The sequence below is a fragment of the Abrus precatorius genome, unplaced genomic scaffold (assembly GCF_003935025.1).
Source record: "Abrus precatorius isolate BTA unplaced genomic scaffold, Abrus_2018 Scaffold8, whole genome shotgun sequence".
Lineage (NCBI taxonomy): Eukaryota > Viridiplantae > Streptophyta > Magnoliopsida > Fabales > Fabaceae > Abrus > Abrus precatorius.
Window position 1 is genome coordinate 26,529,704 of NW_020874428.1, and position 25,779 is coordinate 26,555,482.

Genomic DNA, 25,779 nt, shown 5'->3' on the forward strand with positions numbered 1-25,779 from the left:
AATTAATAAATAAAAAAAATTCTACTAAAGGTGTGTTGGTATATGACATTTTTTAATTAAATTGTTGACTAAATAGCCTTAAAAGTAGTTGTTAGCGTTTTCCATAAAACATTCCTAACGAATGAGCTTGATAGACATTCTTGAGGAAAGAGAAATGATGTAATTTAATTTTCAAAATATGTTAAACACTTTTATAAAAATTAAATATTGAAAAACAATAAAAACTCAAGGCTATTGGTAAAAGAAATGATGCAAACATTAAAGACCATGCACGTCTAGAATAGAAAAATAAGCAGTCTTAAATTAGTAAACAGTACCCCTTTTGTACAATTTACATACACGTCAAACTCTATTTCTAAACAACTATTTTATCAAAGCTTATGCGTTTTAAAAAGTATATTATGCACTGTCAATATGAAAAATAATAGTATTATTTAATATCACGTCTTTTAATAAATTTGACATTTCATGAAATCTTAAATTATTAGATAATATAAAGACATATATTTAGCGTAAATGTATATACATGTGTTGATTTAATTCTTGAAAATGGCTATTTAATCAACTCTCCAACCAAAATATGTCATCTGTCAAGGGCAACTATAAAGTAACTGTAACACAGTTGCTAAATTAGCATGTAAATTAACACAAGATAAAATATTTTTCTTCTTTCATCAATTGCATCAAAATTATTCCAAAACAGTAACAGACAAAATCATGATGCCACTAGGAGTGAACAGGTAAATAATGGGTAGATTTGCAAAAGATTGATCATAAGCTATTTTGGTTCAGCCATGAAACTACAAATTCAAAACTCCTTTCTGTCGTTTTAAAAAGAGAAAACGACATCAAACGTTAGATGCAAAAGTAAAACATCTTAAAAACGAATACAACAAAGCTCAATCATATTTGCGATCCATCTTATTCAGAATCAAGATCCTCTTCAGATATTTTCACATTTCATCCCTTTCATCATCATCAAATTTTCTACTGCCTCCAACAAGCCAAAGATGCTTCCATTTGATTTAGACATATCGAATGTTCCATTAATATTGTATCTTCACAAAAACTTTCTTTTTCATGTACAAACAAGCAGAGCATTGATAGGGCTCATCTAAATGACTAGGTAAAGAATACCAAAATAAAGAGGAAAATGAACAACGCCAGCAAACCCAATATCATCATGATTTGACCCTTTGCACTAGCCTTCTTCATGACCATTGCCACTTTTTTCTGAAATCATAAGCAAAGGAACACATCTTAATGATGAATTGTCGTTCTACACTTATCAATGAGATTTTAACCTATTTTTCATTGAAAATGCTATTTTATTATTTAAATTAACTAAGTTTCTCTTGATTTTCCCATCAAAAGTGATAAAAATACAATTTTGTTAAAAAAAGTTAAATCATGAAGAAAAGTTGTTAAAATGAGTAAACAATGATTATAAATCTGAATTTTAAATTTGGAATTTTGAATATTAAATTTGCTTGACAACAGAAACTCATGTATTTCTTTATAGATAAGTAGTATCTTTTTTATGGATAAAACATATCTTATTGAGGATAAATCATATCTTTTTTGAAGTCAAATCATTTTTTTTTATTTGACACTATATAAAAGATCTTACACACTTGATATTAGGCACTCAACCACTCCTTCTCTCCATCTCTCCATTGTGCTTCTGCCAGAGCTGAAGATCAGCCATGAGAGTTTTTCTTTCTTTAATATTTATTATTATGAATGTTTTGTTTTTAGTTATATTTGTTTTTACCTTTACAACTATGTATAACTAAATACCTCGTCATGGGATTGAGGTAGATTCTTGTAATGTAAGTTTTTTTTAATTTTAGTTTGATTTTATAATATTAATGTTATTTGTCAATTATAATTTTTTTTTATGTTATTATTATTTTTGAATTGACTACTTAAGGGTAAATCCTAATTAATTAATTAATAAGTGATCATACAGTTAATTAATAAGAGTTTAAAATCTAGAAGAATCAACATTCAAATTTTATACCCTTTATAACTATTGATAGGCGATCATAAAATAAACACTTGAATGAGATAATGGAAACTAGAAGCAGAAACTCACTTGGACAAAATCTAGACGATTAGATGTACTGTCCATGTCATTACCAAGTTCATCGACAATCTTTTCCTGAAGCATCAAGGTTTTGACCATTTTAGAATGGTAAAAATTTCCCACAGAAGCAAATCAAGCATGAAAACACAACTTCTATTGAAACAAAATACTAAGAATAAAAGGACAGCTTGGGGAGGATAGAAGTGAAAAACTATCACTAGAATTTGAACCAAAAACCTCCAACTCAGAAGGCTGCAACTAAGCTCACCCTCTAAGCAAATTATTAAGAATCACAAAACAAAAAACTTCTCAAATGTCAAATCTACCTGTGCAAGGAGCTCGTCATGTATTGTAAGCCCAACACCTCCAATTCTTTGTACACTTAAACTAAGCTCATCCAACTCCTCATCCTGTTTCCTATCAGCACCAACAGATAAAAATAAAAGAAAATAAAACTTAAACCAGATGTTGATTGTTTTCCCAGAACTCTAGAGCATTGTATTTTCCAGTTAAGGTCACCAGCCACAGTCTTTATTCTATTTTCCCCCATTTTCTCTTTCTTTCATGGGAAAGAAAAATGGAATCCATAATTTTAGTTAGTTATGATGTCTTGTTTAATAATAATGGTAGATCCATACAAAATTCTAATAATTACCAAAGATGATATCAAGACACAGAAATTTATAATTAATAGATCAACACAAAAAACATATGTTCATGTCTTCTTAATTTCACGCTTGTACACAGAAGCCCACTTATGTCTCAGAAAGAACAAGGGAGGAGTGAACAACATAATTCAATCAACTTAAGAGGTCAAACTAACTACGAAAAAATATTTTCCACCTTGTATACAAAAGTGACTGTCAATGAGTTTAATCTCATGAAGATGTACACAGAATCAATTAAAAGCAAGATGAAAGACAAATAATTATATCAATGCCATATGAAAGAGAAAGAAAGGGAGGAAAGAAGTACTTTATAAGAAGCATTTGCCTATCCGATTCTGATTCTATGAAATCATCATTATCTTGGGCAGCATATTGGTCGGATGTAGTTTGATGAGAATTAGGAAGCCTCATTAATTCCCTGTGCATCCCATTTACACTAGCATGCTCTGTTGTATTTGAGCCCTTTCTAACTTCCACTGCTTTCTTCACTGTGCTCACCTAATAGTGTGCTACAATCATTTACAAATCCATGCAGATAAAAAAACAAAAGGGAATCTAACATGTAGTTACTTACCCGTAAAAAAAAAAAAAGTCTAAATGAACAACTGTACATTAGGTTGAGAAAAAAATTGACTGTGTTCGCCTCTCTTACTAAAGTTCAGCACATTATGGATACCTGGGTGCGAGCATCACTGGTCCACCTCCTCCGGCTTTCAAGCTCCACTTCATCAATGCCATACCAAGAAGGATCTCTAGAAGCTACAGCGATTGCTTTGTCCAATTCATCCACCTTTCTATCAAAAAAATCATATTTCAGCAATTTGCATAAGTTGCGTTGTACAAGAAAAAACAATAGTTTAAGATGTGTGACAGAGAGAGTACAGATTCTTAATAGATTAAGCTGTAAGTAACTTTCTATCTGTTTTCCACTCTCTAACAAACAATAAAGATTGAAAATCAAAAGATTTCCCCCTCACTCCATTTTTACTCCCCTCCTAGCAGGCTAGCACACCCAAAGGGACTGAATCCAATCAAATTTTAAAAAAATAGCAAAAGGGAAGGGAGGATAATAATGATTTTGCTTGCCGGGAAATGGAGTGGTGAATGGAAATACCTGAATCTAACACATTTTTGCATTTTACTATTGACTAATAAGCTCTTATGTTGACATTACAACTCAACACTGATATTTAGCGGGAATTTACAAAATTTCTGCATGTACTTAAACAAAAATAGAAACATATGTTAGAAGGATCTTGGGACGGTTAAATGCAAATCCACAAGGAAAGGTTACTCCCTCCCTCTGACCTGAATTGTACTTATAAAGCAAACATACATGCAAATGATGGTAGTTTACAAACCTACTTGTCACTGGTTCCACAAATACAAAGGTATACCTGCCATTCAATACTTTCACTAGCAGCAAGAACTTCCTTTGAAAGATTTGATCGCTCCCCAGAATCAGCAGTGTTTTCCCATTGGTGAAAAGTAGATTGCAGCTTATCAATCTTAGCACAAAATTAAAATTAATCAGCCAAAAAATAAAAATCATACACCCACTAACATAACAACCCCATTTCTTTCTGCTCCAATTACTGATATCCACAGTCACAGATCGCAACTGGTTTTCTTCAAAATCAAAAATTTGCATGCAAAAATAGCATAATCAGATATAGGTGGTTTGGAAAAACGTAAATTTTGAAATAAAATAAAAATTCCAAAATCGAGCGAAAAAGAAAGGTGGGTAATTGGGGGGAAAAAGAGAGACCACAGCACTTACAGAATCTTGAATCTCCTCCTTCACAACGTAGAATGGATCTTGAGCTGAGGGCATCTTCTCTTATGCTTTTGGAACGCCACACACCAAATTCAGAAACACTCAAACTCTCTTTCCCGTCATTTTTCCACTTTACTTTTCCTTGCCAACCTATATATATATATATATATATAATATGTTAAGTAAAATAATAGGAGAATTTCTAAATAATAAACTGCAAGCATATTGCTTTTCCTTTTCTCATAATTTAGATTGTAAATTTGATTTCAAAAGTGAGTTTCGTGTTTTTATAAAAGAAATTGAATAAAAACATTACATGATTTTTCAATTTCAAGATACATTTTATTATTTTTGGTTAAATTTTATATTTTTAGTTTATTTCCAATAAATAAATATTTTAAATATAAAATCAATTATTATATACAACTATATAATTTTAAAAGATACCAACAAACTAAATTATCTTAAAATCGCTTTTTTAATTACTTATAATAATAACTAATTGTTAAAAATGCCTTGTTCAGAACAAAGTTTATGACAGAGTTAATATAGAACTTTTGCTTAAAGTTAAAGAGAATTCTAAAATCCCATATTTCTCTTATTTGATCTTGCTTTTGGCACTTCAACGATGAAATAATGTTTTATAATGCAATTATTTTTAGTTAATGTTTTTAGTTTATAAGAAATGTTATAAAACAAATTTGCATTATTCTTGGGAGCTATGAAAGGCCGCAAAAAAAGCAAGAGAAAAATTAAGAAAATCCAGCTATGCAAGCTGGCTTTTTTCTTTTTTTTTCCTGCTGAAAAGGGGGAATCAAAGGCCCAAAAAATAAAACAAAACTTAGACTAAAAAGATCTTAGAAAATCCAACCTTAACAAAAAGGCTAAAGATTCAGGGGCTGAATCAAACCTATAAGGCGTTTCTTCCTTCTCATAACTATATTTAGTCAACTAATCAGCACATTAGTTAGTTTCTCTTAAAATATAATTAAACTTAACAAATTTAATTTTTTTAAGTAATAATCTAATTTCGTTAATTACAAAATACAAAGGTTTGAAGGTTAATAATAAAAAAAATAACATCTTTGAAATCACATTTAACCCAAATAATATTAATATTCTTGATAATGATCAATTCAAGGCCCTTTAGAATACCCCAAAGCTTAGCACAAATAGGAGTATACAAAGGAAGAAGATGGTAAAAATTCGCTACAAATGTAGCATTATGATCACGGATAAGTCCCTCACAGCTTACCATTCCAGTACTTTGAACAATTAAATTGTCAGAATTTAATTTGAATTGCTTATCCAGAGGAGACTGCCAACGTACTAAGTTTTGCAGCTCCTTACAACCATTCAAAAAATTCTAGATGCCCCTGCCATAAGCTATTTTCCACATCAAGCTGGCTTTTTTTATGTCACAAAGCTTGATTGTTGATATAATTTTGTTATTTCAACAATTAAAAATAATATAATATGTAGTATGTTGATAATAAATTTTATATAGTTAATATTTTAGAATTAGGCAGTACGTCAATCGCTACATTATTGATATAAATTACACTTATTAATTATCTTTATCAAGACAATTTTTTTTAAAAAATTATATAAATACTTTATAACTATGCTTCATTTTTCTTTTCATAGCATTAGCATACTGAATTGACAACATCAAGTATAAAATATAAAATAATTGAAATGAAAACTTACACCTTTCATTTATAACTCGTAAGTTTTGAAATGCAAGGAAATATGTTTCATGTTAAAAATCAAGGAGATTTTGCAAATTGCACTGAAATAAATCCTTTGAATTGTTGAATATTTCAAAACAAATTGTGTGCTTATAAAGACAAAATCTTTCTTATGTTTACAAATATTTAATAGCTTTTAGTGTTTCGAATAATTATGTATTCTTGCCCACTCTTGAATGAACAGATTATGTCTATAGACATTTTCACTTTGCTAGGTTCTAAATTTGCATGGCATCATACATTTATACCATTAGCACACTTCTATCTTATGCACACGTTAGTAAATAAAAATAAATAAATTGCGTGTAATAAAATAATTGAGATAAACAGATTTGTAGCAGAGTGAAGTGTTAATGGATAAAACAAAAAGAAAATTAAACATGGCATGCATAAAACCAGTGATTTGCCATAAGAAATAAGAACTGAACACTGTACACTCAGATCCATGCTTGAAGAAAAATCTAAAATGGAATATATTATATCTCACTAGAAGTGAATGCACAAAGCCCAAAAGAAATAAAAGCTCATTGCTTAGTCAAGTTGCGGATAACATACGGAAGGATACCACCATGATCAACATATGCCACCTCCACCTGTAAATTGAGCTTTTAAGGATCAAATCACTGTGTGTACACCTAACACCCCTTTTTTCTAAATTAGGTAAAATTTATTAAAAACCTTCAAATTAATATAAATTTCATTCTTTAAAATAATATTAAAACAAATACCGTGCTAATATCTTTCATAAAATATTATATATCATTTTTTTTTATTAATTTTTTATGTGTTTTTGGAAATCAATTAAAACTATGTTAAACTCGTGTGAATGTGAATTCAATCAGACACAAACTTTCTTAAATATAAAATAGTTACCTTTGTATCAAGGCAAAGCTTGCATGTAAAAGATTTGGCAGTGTCAGCGTTGACAATAACATCTTGACGAGGTTCTATGTCACCAACTTTTGCTGGAAGGTCAACTGTGAAAATCTCATGACCTGTCAATTGTAGTGTTTCTGCATCATCACCAGGATTGAAGCAGAGAGGAATGATCCCCATCCCAACAAGATTACCCCGATGAATTCTCTCAAAGCTCTTAGCAATCACTGCTTTCACCCCCTATAGAGAAAAAAAGATTTGTGAAACAAGGAAGCATGCATAAATATAAGAAAATATTAACATAAGAAATAATTTTAAGCATCTAAATAAGTAGTAAGATTTTATTAAAAACATAAATATCCATTATATTTAAAATTCAAGGATATAATAAGCATTTTCATATTTAATTAAAATTTACTATTGTTATAGACTTCAAATCAATCTTAAGGGTTGATGATAGTGAAACTGATAAATGTAATAAAATTTCATTTTGTCATTTGTGAGCTCACAAGTAGCAGAGGACCCTTGGCAGCCCAATCTCGAGAGCTTCCTGTTCCATAGTCTGCTCCAGCCAAGATAATGGTGTCATGGCCAGCGGCCTTATACTTCTATAAAGCATAGACAAAATCTTATTATGCACATAAATTTGCATATGGAACTTCAATAAATGGACACTTAACATACAATTCAAATAAAACCATTGAGAAAGAAAATGGTGAAAATAAAAGGGTATACATATTTGATTTATTATCATTTATCAAAGCTTCCTAAAATCAGTAGTCTATAAAGTAGACCTCAATTTACCATATGAAAATCCAATTCAACAAGTGCCCCTGATTCAATTATTCTTGTTTATTGATATTTGAGGTATTAAATATGTAAGTACCATTGCTTATCATCCTAGTTACTGATGTGTCAAGGTGATATAGATAAAAATATTTTTCATTCAGTCACATGTAATTAAAGATTATCCATATATTAAATCATTGATACTCACCATTGCTGCATCATACACAGTCAATTTTTCTCCTGTTGGAATGTGAATAGTTTTTGGAGCCACTTCTCCATTGAGAAGTTTGTTCACAAGACGGATATTGGCAAATGTGCCTCTTACCATCACTTCATCATTTCCCCTACGACTACCATAAGAATTGAAGTCTTTGTAATCCACACCATGGTCAAGCAAGTACTTTGCAGCAGCACTATCCTTGTGTATTCTGCCAGGGGGAGAAATATGATCTGTGGTAACACCATCTCCAAAGTAGAGCAAGCAATAGCAATCCTTTATCCCCTGAAGACCAGGTGGCTCCATAGTCATGTTCTTAAAATAAGGAGGCTCATGAATGTATGTGGAATTTGGATCCCATTTGTACATAGTGGATGCAGGAATTGAAAGTTGATCCCACATTGGGTTGCCCCTTGTAATAGCTTCATAAATGCTCTTGAACATGCCAGGTAATACATAAGTTTGAAGGGCCTATTCACGAATAAGAAGAAATACTTATCATAAGTTAATTAATTAGATGTAGACTTTAGAGTAAAATAACAATTGTTACATTAATCTCATGCCTTAAACTTTATGTTTCCTTTCTACCTCTGAGATCTCTTCATTGCTAGGCCAAATATCTTTTAGGTATACATCCTTTCCATTCTTTCCTGTTCCTATTGGTTCTTCGTTGAAATCAATGTCAACCTGAAATGGAAACAGAAAAAGGGAAAAAAATGTTTAAAAAATAAGCATATGAAAGCTTTCAGTTGTTTACTACTTACTTGACATGGACAAGGATGTTTGAAGTTAGTAGAGCATTGTGTAAATAAACCTCATAAACTTTACAAAGCATATTTTTCCAAGGAATGAAACTACTGATTCTACATCAGTTTGGAGCTTCATCCAACACAGCTACGTGTTAAACTCTAAGAAGAATTGCTCCATCTCCATGCCAATCATCGTCAGGTATTAGTTGGCGAGTGTAGTTAAATTTTCAAGTATGCCATAGATTTTTAGTTTTTATAATTATCTCTTATCTTCAATGTTGAAAATGTGTCTAAATTACATTTGAAACTGTTAAATCAGGGAAGCAAAAGGACACAAACAAACCGTGCCAGCAAGCGCATAGGCAACAACTAATGGAGGAGAAGCAAGGTAGTTAGCTCTTGCTAATGGATGAATTCGACCTTCAAAATTTCGGTTTCCAGAAAGAACAGATGCAGCAATAATGTCTGCACATGTTGGAAAAACTGAATCAAACCGAAGAAGAGGTGATTAAGATAAAAGATGAAAATTAAATATATGTTGTATCTTAAACCGGCTTTCTAAGTTGATGGTAGTTAAAAAAGACCAAAGCCACTTGATTTGGAAAGAACACGTAATATTTAGCAACTTAGCATGTACTGAAGATGCTGAAAAAGAGAGGAATATCAATCATTTCATAGTGTACCATTTTCTGAAATTGCAGATGTTACTGAATCATCAAGTTCTCCTGAATTCCCAATACAAGTTGTGCAACCATAGCCAACAGTGTGAAAGCCTTGCTGGTTTAAATACTTCTGAAGGCCACTGAATAAAATGCAAGTATAAGCAACGCTTGTTATTAATTGAAGTATAACTGCTACTGATGACAAAAGAATAGGAATGTTTCAAAACCTCTGGAGCAGATATTCTGTAACTACCCTGGAGCCAGGAGCAAGACTTGTTTTAATCCACTGCTTGACCTTATATAAAGAGCACATGATTGAAACACCCTCTATCTAATTGATTGATATAGAAGTTAGAAGATAGAGTCAAGCAGAGTTGAATGTTTGCAGTTAACTTTCTTGTTGAATTTGCATTTAGGTGTTGAGATTTAATATTAAGACTGACCTCCAAACCTAGTTCACTAGCTTTCTTTGCAACAAGACCAGCCCCAAGCATTACACTTGGGTTTGAAGTGTTAGTGCAACTTGTAATGGCTGCAATGACAACACTTCCATGCTTAAGTTCACCAGCATGTCCTTGGAAAGGAAACTTTACCACTTTATCCTTTTCTCCATTTGACATCCCGAATCCCTGCTAAAAAATAAATACTATGAACAATTGAGCGACAAGTCAGTTAAATAGAAAGCAAAAATGGACAATATGACAGTACATTACATATAGGTAAAAGTGTTCATTCATTAAACTTCTAGTTAAGATATCACTCGCAACGATCAACATTATTGATCCATGGAAATCATTGTTTACTCAACGAGAAACTGGATTTTGGGAAGTAATAAAGTGTTACTATTGAAGATTAAAGTTTATATTGTCTACCATCAAGACCATGTCAACAAATATTGCCTTTCCAGGTTTTGTGTATTGTATCTATTAAAAAACCAAAGTCATCTACAAGATCCAGGTCACCTTGAATCCAACTTTGTTGTCAAGACATGCACGCCAATCAGCCTTCATGTCTTTCAAGGGAACTCGATCATGAGGCCTTTCAAAGTAAAAAAAGTGTAAAAGGATAAAAGGAGAGAGAGACAAGACAATAATATATGGAAACACATGCGTAACTAGTATTCAATTACACCTTTTGGGCCCTGAAACACAGGATTCAACTTCTCCCAAGTCTAACTGCAAATGAGATGTGTATACTCTTTTATGGTGAGCCTGAATGACAGAAAAGTTTTGATGATCTTAGATCTACAACTGCCATCATGACATAAACTTTTTATTGCAATGGAAGATATTAGCTCCCTACAGTCAACAAATAATCTGTTTGCATATAAATATGATTTTATCATTGAAACCTGTAAGCAAGCATACTTGGTCAAATAATAAATTCAATGAAGTTTATAAAGAGAAAAACAAACTATATTCAAGGAAAAAAGTAAAAGAAGCATCTCACTGTATCTTCATTTCTTCCAGTCAATTTAAGATACTTCAACGTGACATCATCTACTGGGAAGAAGGCCATTGTTGCTCCATATTCAGGACACATGTTTGCAATAGTAGCCCTATCAGCCAATGAGATTTCTCCCATACCTTCACCTGAAGGCATATTTAAGCAAGTTCACTCATTTGTGCAACTGCACTGAAATTTGGTAATAGAATCCATCCTTTATAATTTTATAGTAAATAAATTACCATAAAATTCAATGAACTTGCCAACTGCATCATGTTTCCGTAACATTTGAGTCACAGTCAAAACCAAGTCAGTAGCTGTGACACCATTATGCAATTTTCCTGATAATTTGAATCCAATAACACCCGGCAGTATCATACTCATTGGCTGTCATATAAGAAGTACACCCTTTAAGAATGAATGAAAGTCACATTTTAATAAAACATTGGAATATTGAAGCATGTATTTGAAGAAAGTAAACTCATCATCCAAATTGTGACATAAAAGATATATTGAAATTGAGAATTAATATTAGAAAGATGAAATTTTGTTAAAATTATCAGATGTTTATATATTTAGTAACTAATTCACAATCAGATCATAGTATTAATATCTAATGGGATATGGACACCACTAAACATTTCATGACATGGAATTTTCTTGATTTGAATCAGAAGGCAAACCACCGTCATTCCACATACTTTACCTGGCCAAGCCTATGCTTCAATTCCTCCAACTCCCCAGCCAGCAATTCCCAACCCATCAATCATTGGTGTGTGAGAATCAGTGCCGATCACACTATCAGGGTAGAGAATGCCATCAGAGTTGAAAACTATCCTTCCAAGGTATTCTAGATTCACCTACAATTCAATTGAGTGTCAAATTCTGAGTCCATTTAAATTGCATTTTCTACTTTCTTTTTGTTCTTCTTTATAACCCTTAACTCTGTTTGGCTAGTGTTGCACAGGTTCATGAACTAGAGTTGCCTTCAATAACCAACAAATCAACAATGTGTTCCATATATCTCTACCTGATGGACTATTCCAGACCCAGGAGGAACAACAAGCACATTATGGAAAGCAGATGAGCCCCATTTAAGGAAACCAAATCTCTCTTTATTCCTTTGGAACTCAATTTCCATATTTGCTTCTACTGCATCCTCTGATCTTGCTACATCAACCTGAACTGAATGATCTATTACAAGTTCCACCGGAACCTACATGCAATAAGTCCACTATACTCAACATAACTGCAACAAGTTGGCAATAGTAGTTATAGGAGACAACACGCTTTTCTCAAAAATTAAAAATGGAAAGAGTAAAATAGTTATGCATCACTAATTTTCTAGATACTGGTCCAAGTGGAAATATAGCACCCTCAATTTTAGATTACAGCACTACATGTATATGTCAAATGACTCATATTAATTAACCAAAAACTGAAAGAAAAAAAAAACACTTACTATAGCAGAAGGTAGATAAAGAATGCCAATATATAACATAAGGTAGATATATTGATCACAAACCAAAGGGCTAATTTTGTTAGGATCCCCTCCAAGATTCTTCATGACATCCCTCATGGAAGCCAAATCAACCAGAGCTGGAACTCCAGTAGCATCCTGGTCAACAAAAGAAAATGTCCAAAGAGTTAAAAAAGGCGACAAAAACTCCATGCTTTCAAAACAAGGAACAATACATGGAAGTAGAATGAACAAACCTGTAGAAGAACACGAGCAGGAATGAAAGGAATTTCAGTTTTCTTTTGAGATGTGTTCTCCCAATCAATAATCTTTTCAACATCATTTTTTGTCACTTTAAAGTTGTCACAATTACGTATGGCAGATTCTAGAAGTACCCTTATGGAATATGGCAGCCTATCTTGAATATACCAGATTGACAATTTAGTCACAATTTATCAACATAATCTAAAGAAGGAAGAAGAGTGATCTCAGTTCTTACCAATTCTAGGATCATTCAAAGCAGGCAAACTATAAAATTTTCCATATTCTCCACCTCCAGGCTTGGGAAGACTGATCAGTATTCCCTTGAACAAATTTTCTGAAGATAAAGAGAATAATTAATTAATCTTTTGTTTCACACGCTGGTAATTGGGATAACAAAGAAAGAGCTACATTTTCCAATATAGTAATTGACCAACATTTTAATAGTAGCCATTCTTATAAACATATGGATAAGTTCTACAATATTATTCCTAGTTGTCATCATACCCATGGTATCCATTCATCAAAGGAAGGGCTTGAATTTCCTTTATTTGGCTCAGTTGGAGAGAAGTGTAGAATCTAGTTACATGAATGAATTACATGGAGATTAAGGTGAAGGAGTGGAGAAAAAGATGCAAGGTTTTATACAACATAAAAACTAAATGGCTTAGTGAGTTTCTATCTTTGACTCAATTTCATTACATTATATTCATTATTATTCTTCACTTGACACCTTTCTGCAATTCCAAAAAGAGGCTTTCTGAATGGTACACGTAGAATTGCACCTCTTGTTCCATGCACGTTTTCACGAGGCATGCGTTATTCCCGTAAGGAAAACAATGTATCTTACATCATCAATTTAAATGAATAAAATTAAATTCTTTAAAAACTCATACGCCTTAGTACAATATAATTATTTTAAACATAGAGGCAGGCCAATGATTTATATAAATTCTTTAAATTCAAATCTTAAATTATATATAATTATTTTAAGAGTCCAGAAAACACGTCAAGTTACTGAAAATACTATTACTATTGACTTTGTTAAACTACATATCTTTTTAAGTTTTTAAAATACAGAATTACTTATTAAACTATCAAAATCAATTTATTTTCAATTAATTATAAAATAAATTTATTTAAACTTTTTTTAGACAGTTTCGATCTTAGGCAAGATTTATCAATGTAAGTTTTAAAAAAACTTTGTTTCTAAAGCGACTGTTACTGAGTGAATTGTTAAAAATATTTTATAAACAATGTATTTATAAAAGTATTATACACATATATATCATATACAAACATGTTGCATTATAAATAGAACTGCCAATATTTAAGTTACACCAAAATTTTTCATAAGGTTTAAAAGATCAGCATGCATGGTACTTCCGTTTTAAATGTTTTCATGATATATAACTGATATATTAACATAGAAGCATTCGGATAAAGGACTCTCTGGTGTAATAGAGAAATTGCTGGATCTATGGATGACATGAGATCAATAAATGCCATGAATCAACGATTAATGGTCAATTCACCTTTTTTTAAGAATAAGAAAGGGAAAATATTTGTGTTCCTAAAGAAAATCTTGTGAAGAATTATTTTCCTAATATGTTATATCTATAGAGCATAATTCTATATTAACATTTTAATAAGAGATTGTTAAGATATTCCATGTTATAAATAGAATTAGAATATTTATTATAAAGGGAAGGATAGTCCTTTTTTTTAAGCTAGCTATTGAAAGTGAATTAGACTTAAATTTTTTAATGTTTTAAAATGTAACTAATATTTCTAGTTTATATATTTTAAAAATATATATTATATTAATTTTAATATATAAGAATAAAGTATTAAATAATTTTAGATTAATATAAAATTAAAAAATAATTACTCTAATCTTGATAATTACAAATAATGGAATAACTGCGCTGTAAAATGAAAAAAATGAATATTTTTATTGACTCTTTCGTGGAAATAACGAAAGACAAATTACACTAAATCAAGCATAATGGATTAGGATAATCATTTAAAGTTTATTGTTGTCATAATCTTAAAGTTTAATTTTATAATAAAATATTTTAAATTCTCTTATAAACATAATCTATAAGTAGAATGATAAATAAACTAATAATTATTATAATAAATTTTAATATAATAATATATTATGTGTATTTATGTAAATAAGTCAATTTATTAAATTTTGAAAAAATAGCTTAAAACTTAACTTCTAGTTAATATTCTAACGTATATAAAAAAAAGTATAATAAAAACTCATATATAAGAAATTGATGATATTAAATACTACAATTTTAAATAAAATTTATTAATTTTTATTATATTATTAAACATATGTTCAAAAACTTTTTAACTAAGTACTTAAAAATCAAGTTGAAAACATGTCCTTGACTTGTTAAGGTTTAACTAGCAATCTTAATCTTATCCTGATCGAAGGAATGGTAAACAAGAAAAGAAAGGGACTGGATGAGTTCACATTGTATGTAGATTATTACTATTAACATCAATTTGAAAGCATTACACTTTGAAACAAATGTAGCCTCCTTCATTCACGTGGTTTGGCCTACATTTCCATCGTTAATTTGTCAACTTTTGGCTCAACGTTTGGCTTGTCTTGAATCATCTTGTCTACCTTGTCATTTGCGTAAACTACATTTTCTGTGAACACTCACATTCATTCGCATTTATTCTTTTACCCATTTCTTCACCATCCAAATATCCCAAAAAGAAAGAAAGCACAGCACTTATTTATACTGTGGCAATAGGCTAACATAGAAATAATAGTAATCATACTTCATCAAGCATATCTGTATGTCACTGTGTAATTTGCACTTATGTTCCAATAATACTTAGCATAACATCTGTGATGCACGTTAGACAAAACCTTTCCAGGATTGAAGGGGCAAGCCACATGGGTCAATGATGCTTATTTTTTAATTTCTGCCTCTATTACTCAAATAACAATAACATTTTTAACATAATATCAAAAGTCAGTTTTAATAAAAAAAAAATGTCAGTAAGTCTCGTGTAAAATATTATTCATCAAGGCTTGATTAAATAATATTTCTCTACAGATTTGGCTTATTTCTGATAACACTTGTACTAAATAAAATCAGTTAACAGGGCTAATTTAGTGTTAACCTTGTTTAAGTGGTTCCAATCCACTGCTGTCACTTTTCAGCCGCCACTCCAATGGTGTGCAGCATGACATGGCAATAAGATTCTGCTCCAACGGTGGATATCACAGCAGATTCTGCACATAAGATTCCCACTATATTTTAGGAGTGATTAAAGAACGTTTATTGGGCTAAGACACTGTAAATCCTCCCTCACAATTTTCTGTTTTGTCTCCGACTTTGGTAATTGATATCCATATACGTTGTATGGTGGCTGCACCAATTGATGCATGTGGGCCATCTTGAAATGGAAATTGTTCAACAGCAGAAACTTCCAGGAAGCATTTCCTTTGGTCATATTTTACACATTTTGTAAGAAAATAAAATCTTTGACAAAACCATTCTATGCCAGAACAGGATTTTCCGTGTGCTAATTTTCTTTCTCCTTCTTACCAACTAGTGGTATTGTTTATTTTCACTCTTATATGAATTTAGATAAAAATAATTAAATAAGAGTGATGATAAATACTTAAGAATGACGAGTTTTCATTGGTATAAGTATTTTATACTACTACTATCATTATTTCATGGAGAAAGTTTTGTTTACGACAAAAATAAACTTCGTTTATTCTGAAATGTATTATTGACATGCATATATATTGAAAATAATATATAAATGAAAATAAAATTAATTAGTTAAACAATAATAATAATAAAACTTAGATTTTATCAGATACACAGTGCCAGGGATCCTCCTTTTCTTGACATGCCGTTACCATGAAAACAATTAAAGAGAAAACAAAAAGAGGAAGAAAAGACAAAATTGGTTGTGTAACTTGTGTCATGTGTGCATTATTTTTCTACACAAATTCCTAGCATTTGTATCCTTCTGTTGAAAATTTTGACTCTTTTGTCTGTTTCTCCTGATAATAGCGTCTTGATCTGTTAGCCGTCCATTCACTAGGGAATGGTTGTACCAAAATTTCTGTACTCCTTTAGAATTTTCTTTTTTTTATAACATCCTTTAGAATTTTCAGGTATACGTTTTTCAAATACAATTTAACTCAGGTGAGGATCTAGAAATTTATTAAATGACACGACCATATTTCACTCACACTTTATCCTTAATGCTCCATCAACATCCAAAGATAAAATGTCAAGCACGTTGAAAAAATTAAAGTACTCGTGGCATGTGCCTTAATGAAAGATATAAATGCAGAAGAAAACGAAATATAAGAAGTGGGTATGTCATTAAAATGGCAAAGATTCTTTACTTTATGAGATTCAATGCTCCTTGTTCCCTTTAAACTATTATGCCTTAGAGATTCCTATGTATACTTGTCAGAGAAAGTTATTACTGAAAGAATAGGTTAAAAAAAATTACTGTTCCATCTACGTTGTCAAAAGTTATTTTTCTCTGCTTCCAAAGTTAAATAGGTGGTGACCTATCTGAGTTTCACTAAGGACAAGTTGCTGTTCAGTTCCTCTCTGTGTGGTGGTTTTCTTTATAATCTCTCATCTCATCAGACATCAGCCACACCTCTGCAAACATTTTGAGGTAAGGAAAACTTTTGGACTCAAGATATAGTCAAATTTAAATTCTTCTATCTTTGAATTAAGTCATCTTTAATTTCAACTGAAATTGCCTTGCATATTCAAGAAAACCACTTTAGAATCAATATAAAGCTGGTTCATTTGAAAATTGAAGCTTCTGATTCCATAAAAAAAAAAATGGTGGTTCCTATTTTCCTTAGTGAAATATCATATATCCTATAGTATATAATAAGCTCCTTTGATTTCTTTATTTTTTACAACTTTGGTTCTTTCTCCCCTCAATTTCCAATTATTCTCCTTTATTTTTCTGATTTTTGTTTAAATTGTGAAAAATTAATCAGCTTGTGATGGGTTTCTTCTGATTTGGTTATGTGGGCTATGCAGGAAGTGATTAATAATGGAAGATAAATATAGTGTTGGTAGGAAGCATAGTGGGATATGGAAATCCTTGAGAGATGGAGACTTCGAAGAGGAGGAAGTTTGGGATGTTCTAAAAAACGTAAGTGATTATAGTTCTGGAGTTCACAAGTTCAAAGACAAGGATCATTCCTCTCTCCTTCCTAACCCTTCTAAGCCCCTCTCCACTACAGCAAGAATGATCCCAAGAGCTAGCAATAGCAGTGCTAGTTCCTCTAATGAGGCCAAGGGTCTTCAGCAATCAGCACCTGTCAACATTCCTGACTGGTCAAAGATCTATAGGAAGAATAAAAATAAGGCCCCCAAGGGTAATGCTTCAAGGTTTCATGATTATGATATGAATCATGTTTCTGTTGTTGATGGTGAAGATGATAGTGATGGTGTTAATTATGGTAAGGATAGTGATGAGTACGAAGAGGAAAACGATGAGTATGATTCTAAGCTTCCTCCACATGAGATTATTGCCAAAAGGCTTGCAAGGAGTCAAATATCCTCATTTTCTGTTTTAGAAGGTGCTGGGAGAACACTCAAAGGTAGAGATCTTAGCAAAGTGAGGAATGCTGTGCTCACAAAAACTGGTTTCCTGGAATCACTATGAAGGGGTCCCTTCTATAGTAATATACTAGTGCTAGTGCTTTCACACTTGTGATGTATAGTGGGTTTGTAGTAAGTGGTTACTTAGCAATGGAGATTAAGCTCATACAATAGGATTTGTTTAGCCAATTACCATAGAAAACAATGAATCAAATTGGTTGTGGCAAACACCACTGATTTCAATCTCCTGTTATATCAAATTCATGGGGTCTGGTGTATTCTTTAAAGCATCTATCCAAACACAATGGTTGATGTGAATCATAATTATAATGTCATAAAGCATTTAGAACGATAAATTAAAGTGCTTTTTTTTTTCATTTGAACAGGTCCAACTCTCACACTCTTAGTCTTGGCCTACTTCCCTGGTCCCTTATTGATGCCTGAATGACCTTTTCCTCTCTCCTTTTCATATAAAATGTACAAAATTAATGTTCAGCTAACATTTGTTTTCAATAAAAAGTTTGGATGAAGTATTTGTTTGTCTATGAATATGAGTTTAGAATATAAAAAAAATGTGATATAAATTTGATTAAATTCAAATACCTGTCAGTCCAATTGAGAAGAGACAAGCATTTATAAATCTTAAAAATATGTAATTTTTGTTACCAAGAACTCTTGAAAGAACTCACCTAAATTATTATCATGGTGTGGGAAATTGACAGGGACATTCACCAACTTCGTGTCATCTAATAATTATAAGAAAGATCAATGTATAGTATCTAATGACGTGAGACAAGGGAGGTGAAACAGAAACAACTTGTACGTAGTAGTCCCTATCAATTTGCACCTTTGATCTACATAATGCTAAATATTAAGCCTGTATTTTGCATGACTATGGATAAACTTAACTTTAAATACATTTATTAAAAATTTATTTAAAATAATTTTGCTTAAAAGTTTGTAGTAAAATTTAATATAAAAATTGTAATTTATCACGTTAACTTAAAGCATATTAACAATGTCATGAAACTACTAAATATGTCAGCATAGATTTCAAACTAAATTTACATTTTTATATGAGTTTTGAAACTTCCAACGTCTGTTCAAATATACACTTGATAGAAATAATATAATAGAAGCTGCCTATGGAGTATTCATTCTTTCCCTTGTTTCAGGTTCAATTGAGTTTGAACTTTTTCTAATCATTTTTATTACCATTTCCTGCCCAATAATTTAGCAGCATGCTTCGTGGCCAATGAGTTAGTAAACCCAATGGCACTGATTGAGTATGGAGTGTGCAAATGAATTGACGTTTGGAGTATTATAATTATTCACAATTTTAGTATTATGATAGTATCATATGAGTAGCTCTTGGTTTCTCCGGAATAGCAGATTCAACCTATCAACTTGTCACACGACAGATTCAATGTTTAAGATTGAACCCTGTGCTAAAAAATGTCATATATTGACAGATTCATATTAGATAAGTCTCAATGATACAGCATTTCTCTTACAAAATTTAAATTATCAATATAAACATACGAGTGTATACTAATTATAATTTTGAAATAACTTATTTATAAAGGCTTTATTAAGATATTAATGAAAATTTTAAAATAAGTTAAATTGAATACACGTTAATAATATAATGTTAGTATAAGTAATGCATCGTAATATTAATTTATGCTACTATTTTAACTTCTTTTAAATAAATACTATAATAATAAAAACAATCTTAATATTAAATGATAACAATTCTTTGTAGTACTAAGTAGGCGGTGTTTTCAACCTAATTTTTTGTTATTACACAATTTTTGCGTGAATTTTCTTAAATAAATTTTGAACAAATTTTTTAGTGAAGCTCAATATATAAAATTTATTCATTAATAAAAGAATATATTATAAGTCGACCAATATGTAATTAAAATTTTCTTTATCACTGTAAAAGCATTCCAACGCACACACGTGGGAGACTTATGTCCTTAATTTGGATCAATGCAACCTCTGAAGATGAATTTTGGAATTAAAAAAACAACAAACTCAAACCATAACATATATAACTGTTTTATTTATTGAGAAAATTATATTGGTTTTTCCATAATAATTAAGTTTTCATTGACTTCATTTTAAAATGAATTTAATATGTTTATGACACGTATTAAAAGACTAATTATACATTAATTTAATCAGTGTAGCATCGGTCATAAATTAAAAAAGAATAGTATAATTTTTTCTCTTTCACTTGGCCTTTGCATATGTTGCTGTTGGGCCTTTGGGTTACGAAACCGTTGTCCAAAAATAACAACCTTTTTTTTTTTTAATGTTTCCTAACTTTTACTCTAATCATAACTTTATAATGAACAATAAATTTAAATGTAAATAATAAACAATTTGCAACATATATATTTCATTCACTGTTAATAAAATTAGATCTTAATAATTTTTCACTTAATCACTATTATGAATAATATTATATTAATGACAAAATTAACATATATAGTTCATTACCAACTTTACAAAATTAATGACAATATTATATTCGTGAATAATTTTTTATCCGTAAAAAATACAATTTTTTTTATCTGAATTTTCTTCATTTGTGTTGAGAACTAGACATCTAGACAAAAATGGACTTACTTAAGTGAAAATACAGAAAATGACAAATTTTTTTATGCAATATTAGTTTAAATGAATTTTTTTTGCTTAAGTGAATTTTGTACATTTGAGGAGATAAAAGTTAGGTGTGAAGGTCAGAGAGGACTAAGGATGGATGGAGATAAGAATGGCGAATGGAATAGGAATGATAGTAGAGGAAGAGGAGGATGGAAAGTTAGATATGGAAGAAAGAGAAAGAAATAGGTATGAGATAAGGTAAGAGTAGGAAGAGTAAGAAAGGAATTGGGCATGGGGTGGAGGGGAAAGAGAGTTGGGAGAGGAAGAGAGAGGAAAAAATGTTGAATATGAAAGCCAAAGAGAGTTGAATATGAAATTTGAGGAAGAAGTGTTAGACATGGGAGAAAAATAAAAGATGTAGGGATGACAATGAGTAAGTACCCAGTGGGTACTCGCAAAATTTATCCACAATGAATAGGGTATTTACTCATTATATGGGTACGGGTATGGGTAAAAACTCACAAATTTTAATGGGTATGGGTATCTAAGTACCCACCCCACACACACACACACATATATATATATATATATATATATATATATATGCTTGAGCTTTGTTATATAACTATGCATTAAATTTTTATATTATTATATTACTTATGTAAAGTTATATAAAATTAATATAAAAATATATTTAATAATAAAATAAATCAAAAAAATTATTTTGGTTTATATTTTTAATAAAAATTTTATTTACTATTTTATATCATTTAATTAGGCTAATACAATTTAATTATTACATAAATAATATGAGATTGACTTTTTTTAAAAATATTATTTATATATGACACACATAAAATATTTTTCACACAAATATTTTTATTAATAAAATTATATTGATATTTAAATCATAAAGTGAATGATAAATAATAAATATTTTATAAATTTTACAATCACCTACTATTACCATAAACTTATTATTTATTGATAATATTTAAATTTTATTTTTTATATTTTAATTTAAAATAATATATTTCTATGCAACATATGTATTACAAGCACAACTATAATATATTAAATCTAAATAATATTATTTTTAATATTCATTTACGTTCAAAGAAGTTTTTGAAAAGATATAAAATATAAAAATTATTGTTAATTTTTATTTGTTAATTTTTCTTCAGATAAAAATATATAATTTTTTTATATAAATATATATTTCTTTATTATAAAATTTTATTGTGACCATTTATCTTTTATTCAAATTCTTTCTTTTAAAATTTATATACATTATAAATATTTAATTCATTAAAATAAAATTTCAAATATTTGTATATTTGACAAAATACTTTTGTATAGTATATGAGTTAAAAATACTAATATTAATATATATATATATATATATATTATTTTAATTAAATCTATTATTTTTCTTACAATTTTAAATTTAAAAGTTAAAAAAAATATTTTATATATCTACTCTTCTTTGTTAGTACTTAAACTTCTTTATCCTAACTCTATTTTCATTCTTAATTTCTGTCTCATTAAAATCTAACAACTATGAAATGTTATTAATTAGAGTTAGTTGTTAATGTCACACCAAGTGATCCCACACGAAAGGTCACCTATTATGCAGATTTATTTTGTTGTCACTCTGACGTTGCCGATCGATCAAATTTCACATAAGATAGAGTTATCGTCAACAAATAACTTGTGTATTTAATTTCGCTTATTGTTTCTAAAAATTTTAGTTTAGAAAATTATAATATTAAGATAAATTTGGCACTTGTGATTTTTAAATATTTATTTCTTATCTATGTTTATACTTTATTCGGCAACTACATATTGAATTTTTGTATTATTATGCTACTTATGTGAAGTTATATAAATATATTTTTTTTTATAAATATTTTTTTCTCAAACAAGTGCAGGTAATAGATACAAAATAAGTATGCGGATACTCAGAAAATACGAGTACCGAGTTAATGTTAATATTCACACGAGTATATGGTTGAATAAGAATATTTTTACAGATGCGTGTATGAAGAAAGAAGAGAATATGCAAAATTTACATAAATGAAATAAATTTATTTAAACAAAAAAAATTACCTAAATTAATTTTGCATTAAAAATTTATCTTTTTTATATTTTATTAATCTATTTTTGTTTAAACGAATATAAAACTGGATGTCATAACTAAAAGGAATCTAGATTCAATTTGTTTTAGTGTTTGACCATCTAGCTAGCAGTTTAATAATCTAATTGTGGGTTTTATATATTACTTTATAATTATGTTTTAAAACATAACATAAAAAATGTTGACTTGAATCTCGTCCACTTATATTAGTTAAATTCAGAATCAAACCCATATATTATTTTAATTAAGTTCCTATTCATCGACATAATTGCAATCGACGAAACATTACGTTGGTTAAACGTAAACCTCGCCGCCATGTATGCTTAAATTCAGATGCCATGTTACAATTTCAGGAATCAAATATCGTTGTTATTTTCATTTGTCTTATCAGGTTTGTCATCGTCAAAGCTGAATTAATTCGTTTCATCATGGAAGCATTCACATAAATAATGGTATTATAATTTTTTGCTGCTTGTTTGCTTGATTAGTGTCTACGGACCACACAAACTTCAATAAACTAGAAGAAGATGAAGTTGAGAAGGGTGCAGAAAAGGACAGGGGATGGTAATAGATTTGCGCAACCACTTAATTATCATATTGAAAGTGTTCTCAAACATTTGAATAAGGAAAGAAAGTTATTTAAAGCCAGCGAGGCAAGCACTACGTATTCATCACTGAATATGATGAGTATATTATATAGCTACGTCAGTCACATGGTAGATTTCAGTAGAGTTTAACGTCTACAGGAATCATTATTGTACTTTTTGTCTGTAGCTTAACACTTTCTTTGAAAATTAAGAAAGAGTTAAACTCTTAATTATTTTATAAAAAAAAGAAAAGAAAACAGGAGTAATGAATATTTATTTAATTGGAGTTAAAGACAGGGGCATGAAGATAAGATTTCTTAAAACTAGAAATGAATAAAACTAGAAATTGCATAAAGATCTCTGTCCTTGAAGAATTGCAATTGGTGGAGTGCTTGATTTCTTACCTCATAAACATGTTCATTGAAACCCCTTTGTCGTAATCCATGGAACATTCCCACATGAAACCCATATTTTCTCAACATATCAATTTCTTCCTCGCTACCACCCCCCAACACAGCTCCACATGCAGCCGCACATGCATGCAACCCTCCTTCGTTTTTCTCCACAACGCGCTTCATGCTTTCCACGTGGCGCAGCTCCTCGCCGTCCGATCGGGCTTCCATGTACTGCGCATTTATCACTCCTTCAGACCCCACCGCACGTGATATCTCAATCATCACCCGCAGAACCCGCTCCGAGTTCCCTTGGGCCGGGTCATCCGATCTTGCCAGCAGCTCAAACCCGAACGGAGCAATCCCGTCCCCGGTCAGGAGCTCAATGTTGGGGCCGTACGCACCATTAACCCTGGGCTTGGGCTCGGGCTCGGACCCGTCCGCGGGAAGAAGGTTTTCGCGGGTATGTGTGGCTGCCTGCAGGAGTAACAAGGCTGAGGCCGCGGCCATGGCCTGGTGGCGCTGACCTCCGACGAGTTCGCAAGCGGCGAGGCATAGAGCGGGCGCGGTGGTCGGAGGGGCGGCGAAAACGAGGTGGTGCATGGGCTCGAAAACCACGAGTGGTTCTTTGATGGGAATGGCTTGTTTGATGTGGGCTTCAATTTCGGCCTGCAAAGAAGCCCAGTAGGGATGTGGGTTGGTGATTCTGACGAGCTTGGTCTTGGGCTTAAGGGGCAAGTGAGAACGGTGTTGACATGAGACGCATGAAAAATGAAGGTTGAAGTTGGGTTTGAAGGGGACAGCTCCAACCATGGGGAAATAAAGTTGCAGCAGCAGTAGCAGTAGCAGTAGCAGTAGCAGTTAGCGTTTTGATATTATCGTTGAAATGAATGAATGAATGCATAGTTTTATAAGTGTGTGTGTCTCTCTGTGTGAGAGAAAGTGCCTGTCTCAATTAAACGGAGGAGCCACGCTACCTTTATTATATATTTTATTTTCAACGTGTTTATTGTTTTTGTATGAAATGTGAAACTGTGAACAATGTATGGATAAACACGACAATTATTATATTTTTATATTCCATTAAAATACAAAGCGGAAGCTTTTTTCCAAAAGAAAATTCATAAGAAAACTAAAGTTTGTTTAAATTTTAAAAAAATTATTTTGTGCGACACATAAAACAATTTAATGATGTATGGTGCATTTTCCCACCTCTACTGCTCAACTGTCTATTGACAAATTGCCTTGTTTGATTGCGACAACTGATGTGCTCGGTGTTGCCGACTGTAACCCTCAAAAACCCACGTTTGACATGTTTGAGTTCTAAAGAAAATGTTATTTTCACCTTCAAAGTTAGGATTGACCATTATTTGATCAAGAAAAAAGAACTCAAATATCTGGGAAATACTATTTTGACGGCTAAGGATTATCTTTAACTTTTCCTGCATATAATTTGAATAGCTTAACAATCATGCGTGTCACATTTTAAAGTCTTACTGAATGGGTGGGCTTATCAGAATATTATTCCTGTAATATATAGGCAGAGAGAGTTGTGGAATGCCTCGTCGATTAATGACTTTTTCTGGGTGGTGGACCTCTCTGTTCTTTACCAAACTTCTATTTGCTTGCATCTGCATAAAATCAACTCAATATATTAAAATTAAATATGT

General features: G+C 30.9%; 3 protein-coding genes and 1 pseudogene across 6 annotated transcripts; 1 reads left to right on the forward strand and 3 right to left on the reverse strand.

Moving 5' to 3' along the window:
* Positions 1–749: 749 nt before the first annotated feature.
* On the reverse strand, positions 750–4,676 carry LOC113848494 (syntaxin-61-like). 4 transcript variants are annotated; one of them, XM_027478041.1, is made up of 7 exons: positions 4,538–4,676; positions 4,155–4,265; positions 3,434–3,547; positions 3,065–3,255; positions 2,416–2,506; positions 2,095–2,164; positions 750–1,233 (listed from the first exon to the last, which is right to left on the reverse strand). In XM_027478041.1, the coding sequence occupies exons 1-7, from the start codon at positions 4,589–4,591 to the stop codon at positions 1,202–1,204; spliced, it is 663 nt and encodes a 220-aa protein (XP_027333842.1). In that variant the 5' UTR covers positions 4,592–4,676; the 3' UTR covers positions 750–1,201. The 4 variants fall into 4 exon arrangements, with proteins under 4 accessions (XP_027333842.1, XP_027333841.1, XP_027333839.1 ...); XM_027478040.1 differs by having other exon boundaries at positions 898–1,233; positions 2,099–2,164; XM_027478038.1 differs by lacking the exon at positions 4,538–4,676 and having other exon boundaries at positions 944–1,233; positions 2,099–2,164; positions 3,434–3,551; positions 4,155–4,518.
* A 2,133-nt stretch (positions 4,677–6,809) lies between these two features.
* Positions 6,810–12,618, reverse strand: LOC113847655 (annotated as a pseudogene).
* Positions 12,619–17,116: 4,498 nt separating this feature from the next.
* On the forward strand, positions 17,117–18,921 carry LOC113848045. The gene is made up of 2 exons (XM_027477407.1): positions 17,117–17,433; positions 17,814–18,921. Exon 2 carries the CDS (start codon positions 17,827–17,829, stop codon positions 18,442–18,444), a length of 618 nt encoding a protein of 205 aa, XP_027333208.1. The 5' UTR covers positions 17,117–17,433; positions 17,814–17,826; the 3' UTR covers positions 18,445–18,921.
* Positions 18,922–23,714: 4,793 nt separating this feature from the next.
* Positions 23,715–25,060, reverse strand: LOC113847191 (heterodimeric geranylgeranyl pyrophosphate synthase small subunit, chloroplastic-like). Its single transcript, XM_027476122.1, has one exon. The coding sequence runs from the start codon at positions 24,920–24,922 to the stop codon at positions 24,041–24,043; it is 882 nt and encodes a 293-aa protein (XP_027331923.1). The 5' UTR covers positions 24,923–25,060; the 3' UTR covers positions 23,715–24,040.
* Between the last annotated feature and the right edge of the window lie 719 nt (positions 25,061–25,779).

Excerpts from the sequence above, each read along its gene's own strand:
- LOC113848494 (XM_027478038.1), bottom strand. The coding sequence starts at position 4,408 with ATGCAAATTTTTGATTTTGAAGAAAACCAGTTGCGATCTGTGACTGTG. Across the intron at positions 3,256-3,433 it reads CCAGTGATGCTCGCACCCAG|GTGAGCACAGTGAAGAAAGC; the intron begins GTATCCATAATG and ends GCACACTATTAG. Across the intron at positions 2,165-2,415 it reads ATGACGAGCTCCTTGCACAG|GAAAAGATTGTCGATGAACT; the intron begins GTAGATTTGACA and ends TTGATGCTTCAG.
- LOC113848045 (XM_027477407.1), top strand. The coding sequence starts at position 17,827 with ATGGAAGATAAATATAGTGTTGGTAGGAAGCATAGTGGGATATGGAAA.
- LOC113847191 (XM_027476122.1), bottom strand. The coding sequence starts at position 24,922 with ATGGTTGGAGCTGTCCCCTTCAAACCCAACTTCAACCTTCATTTTTCA.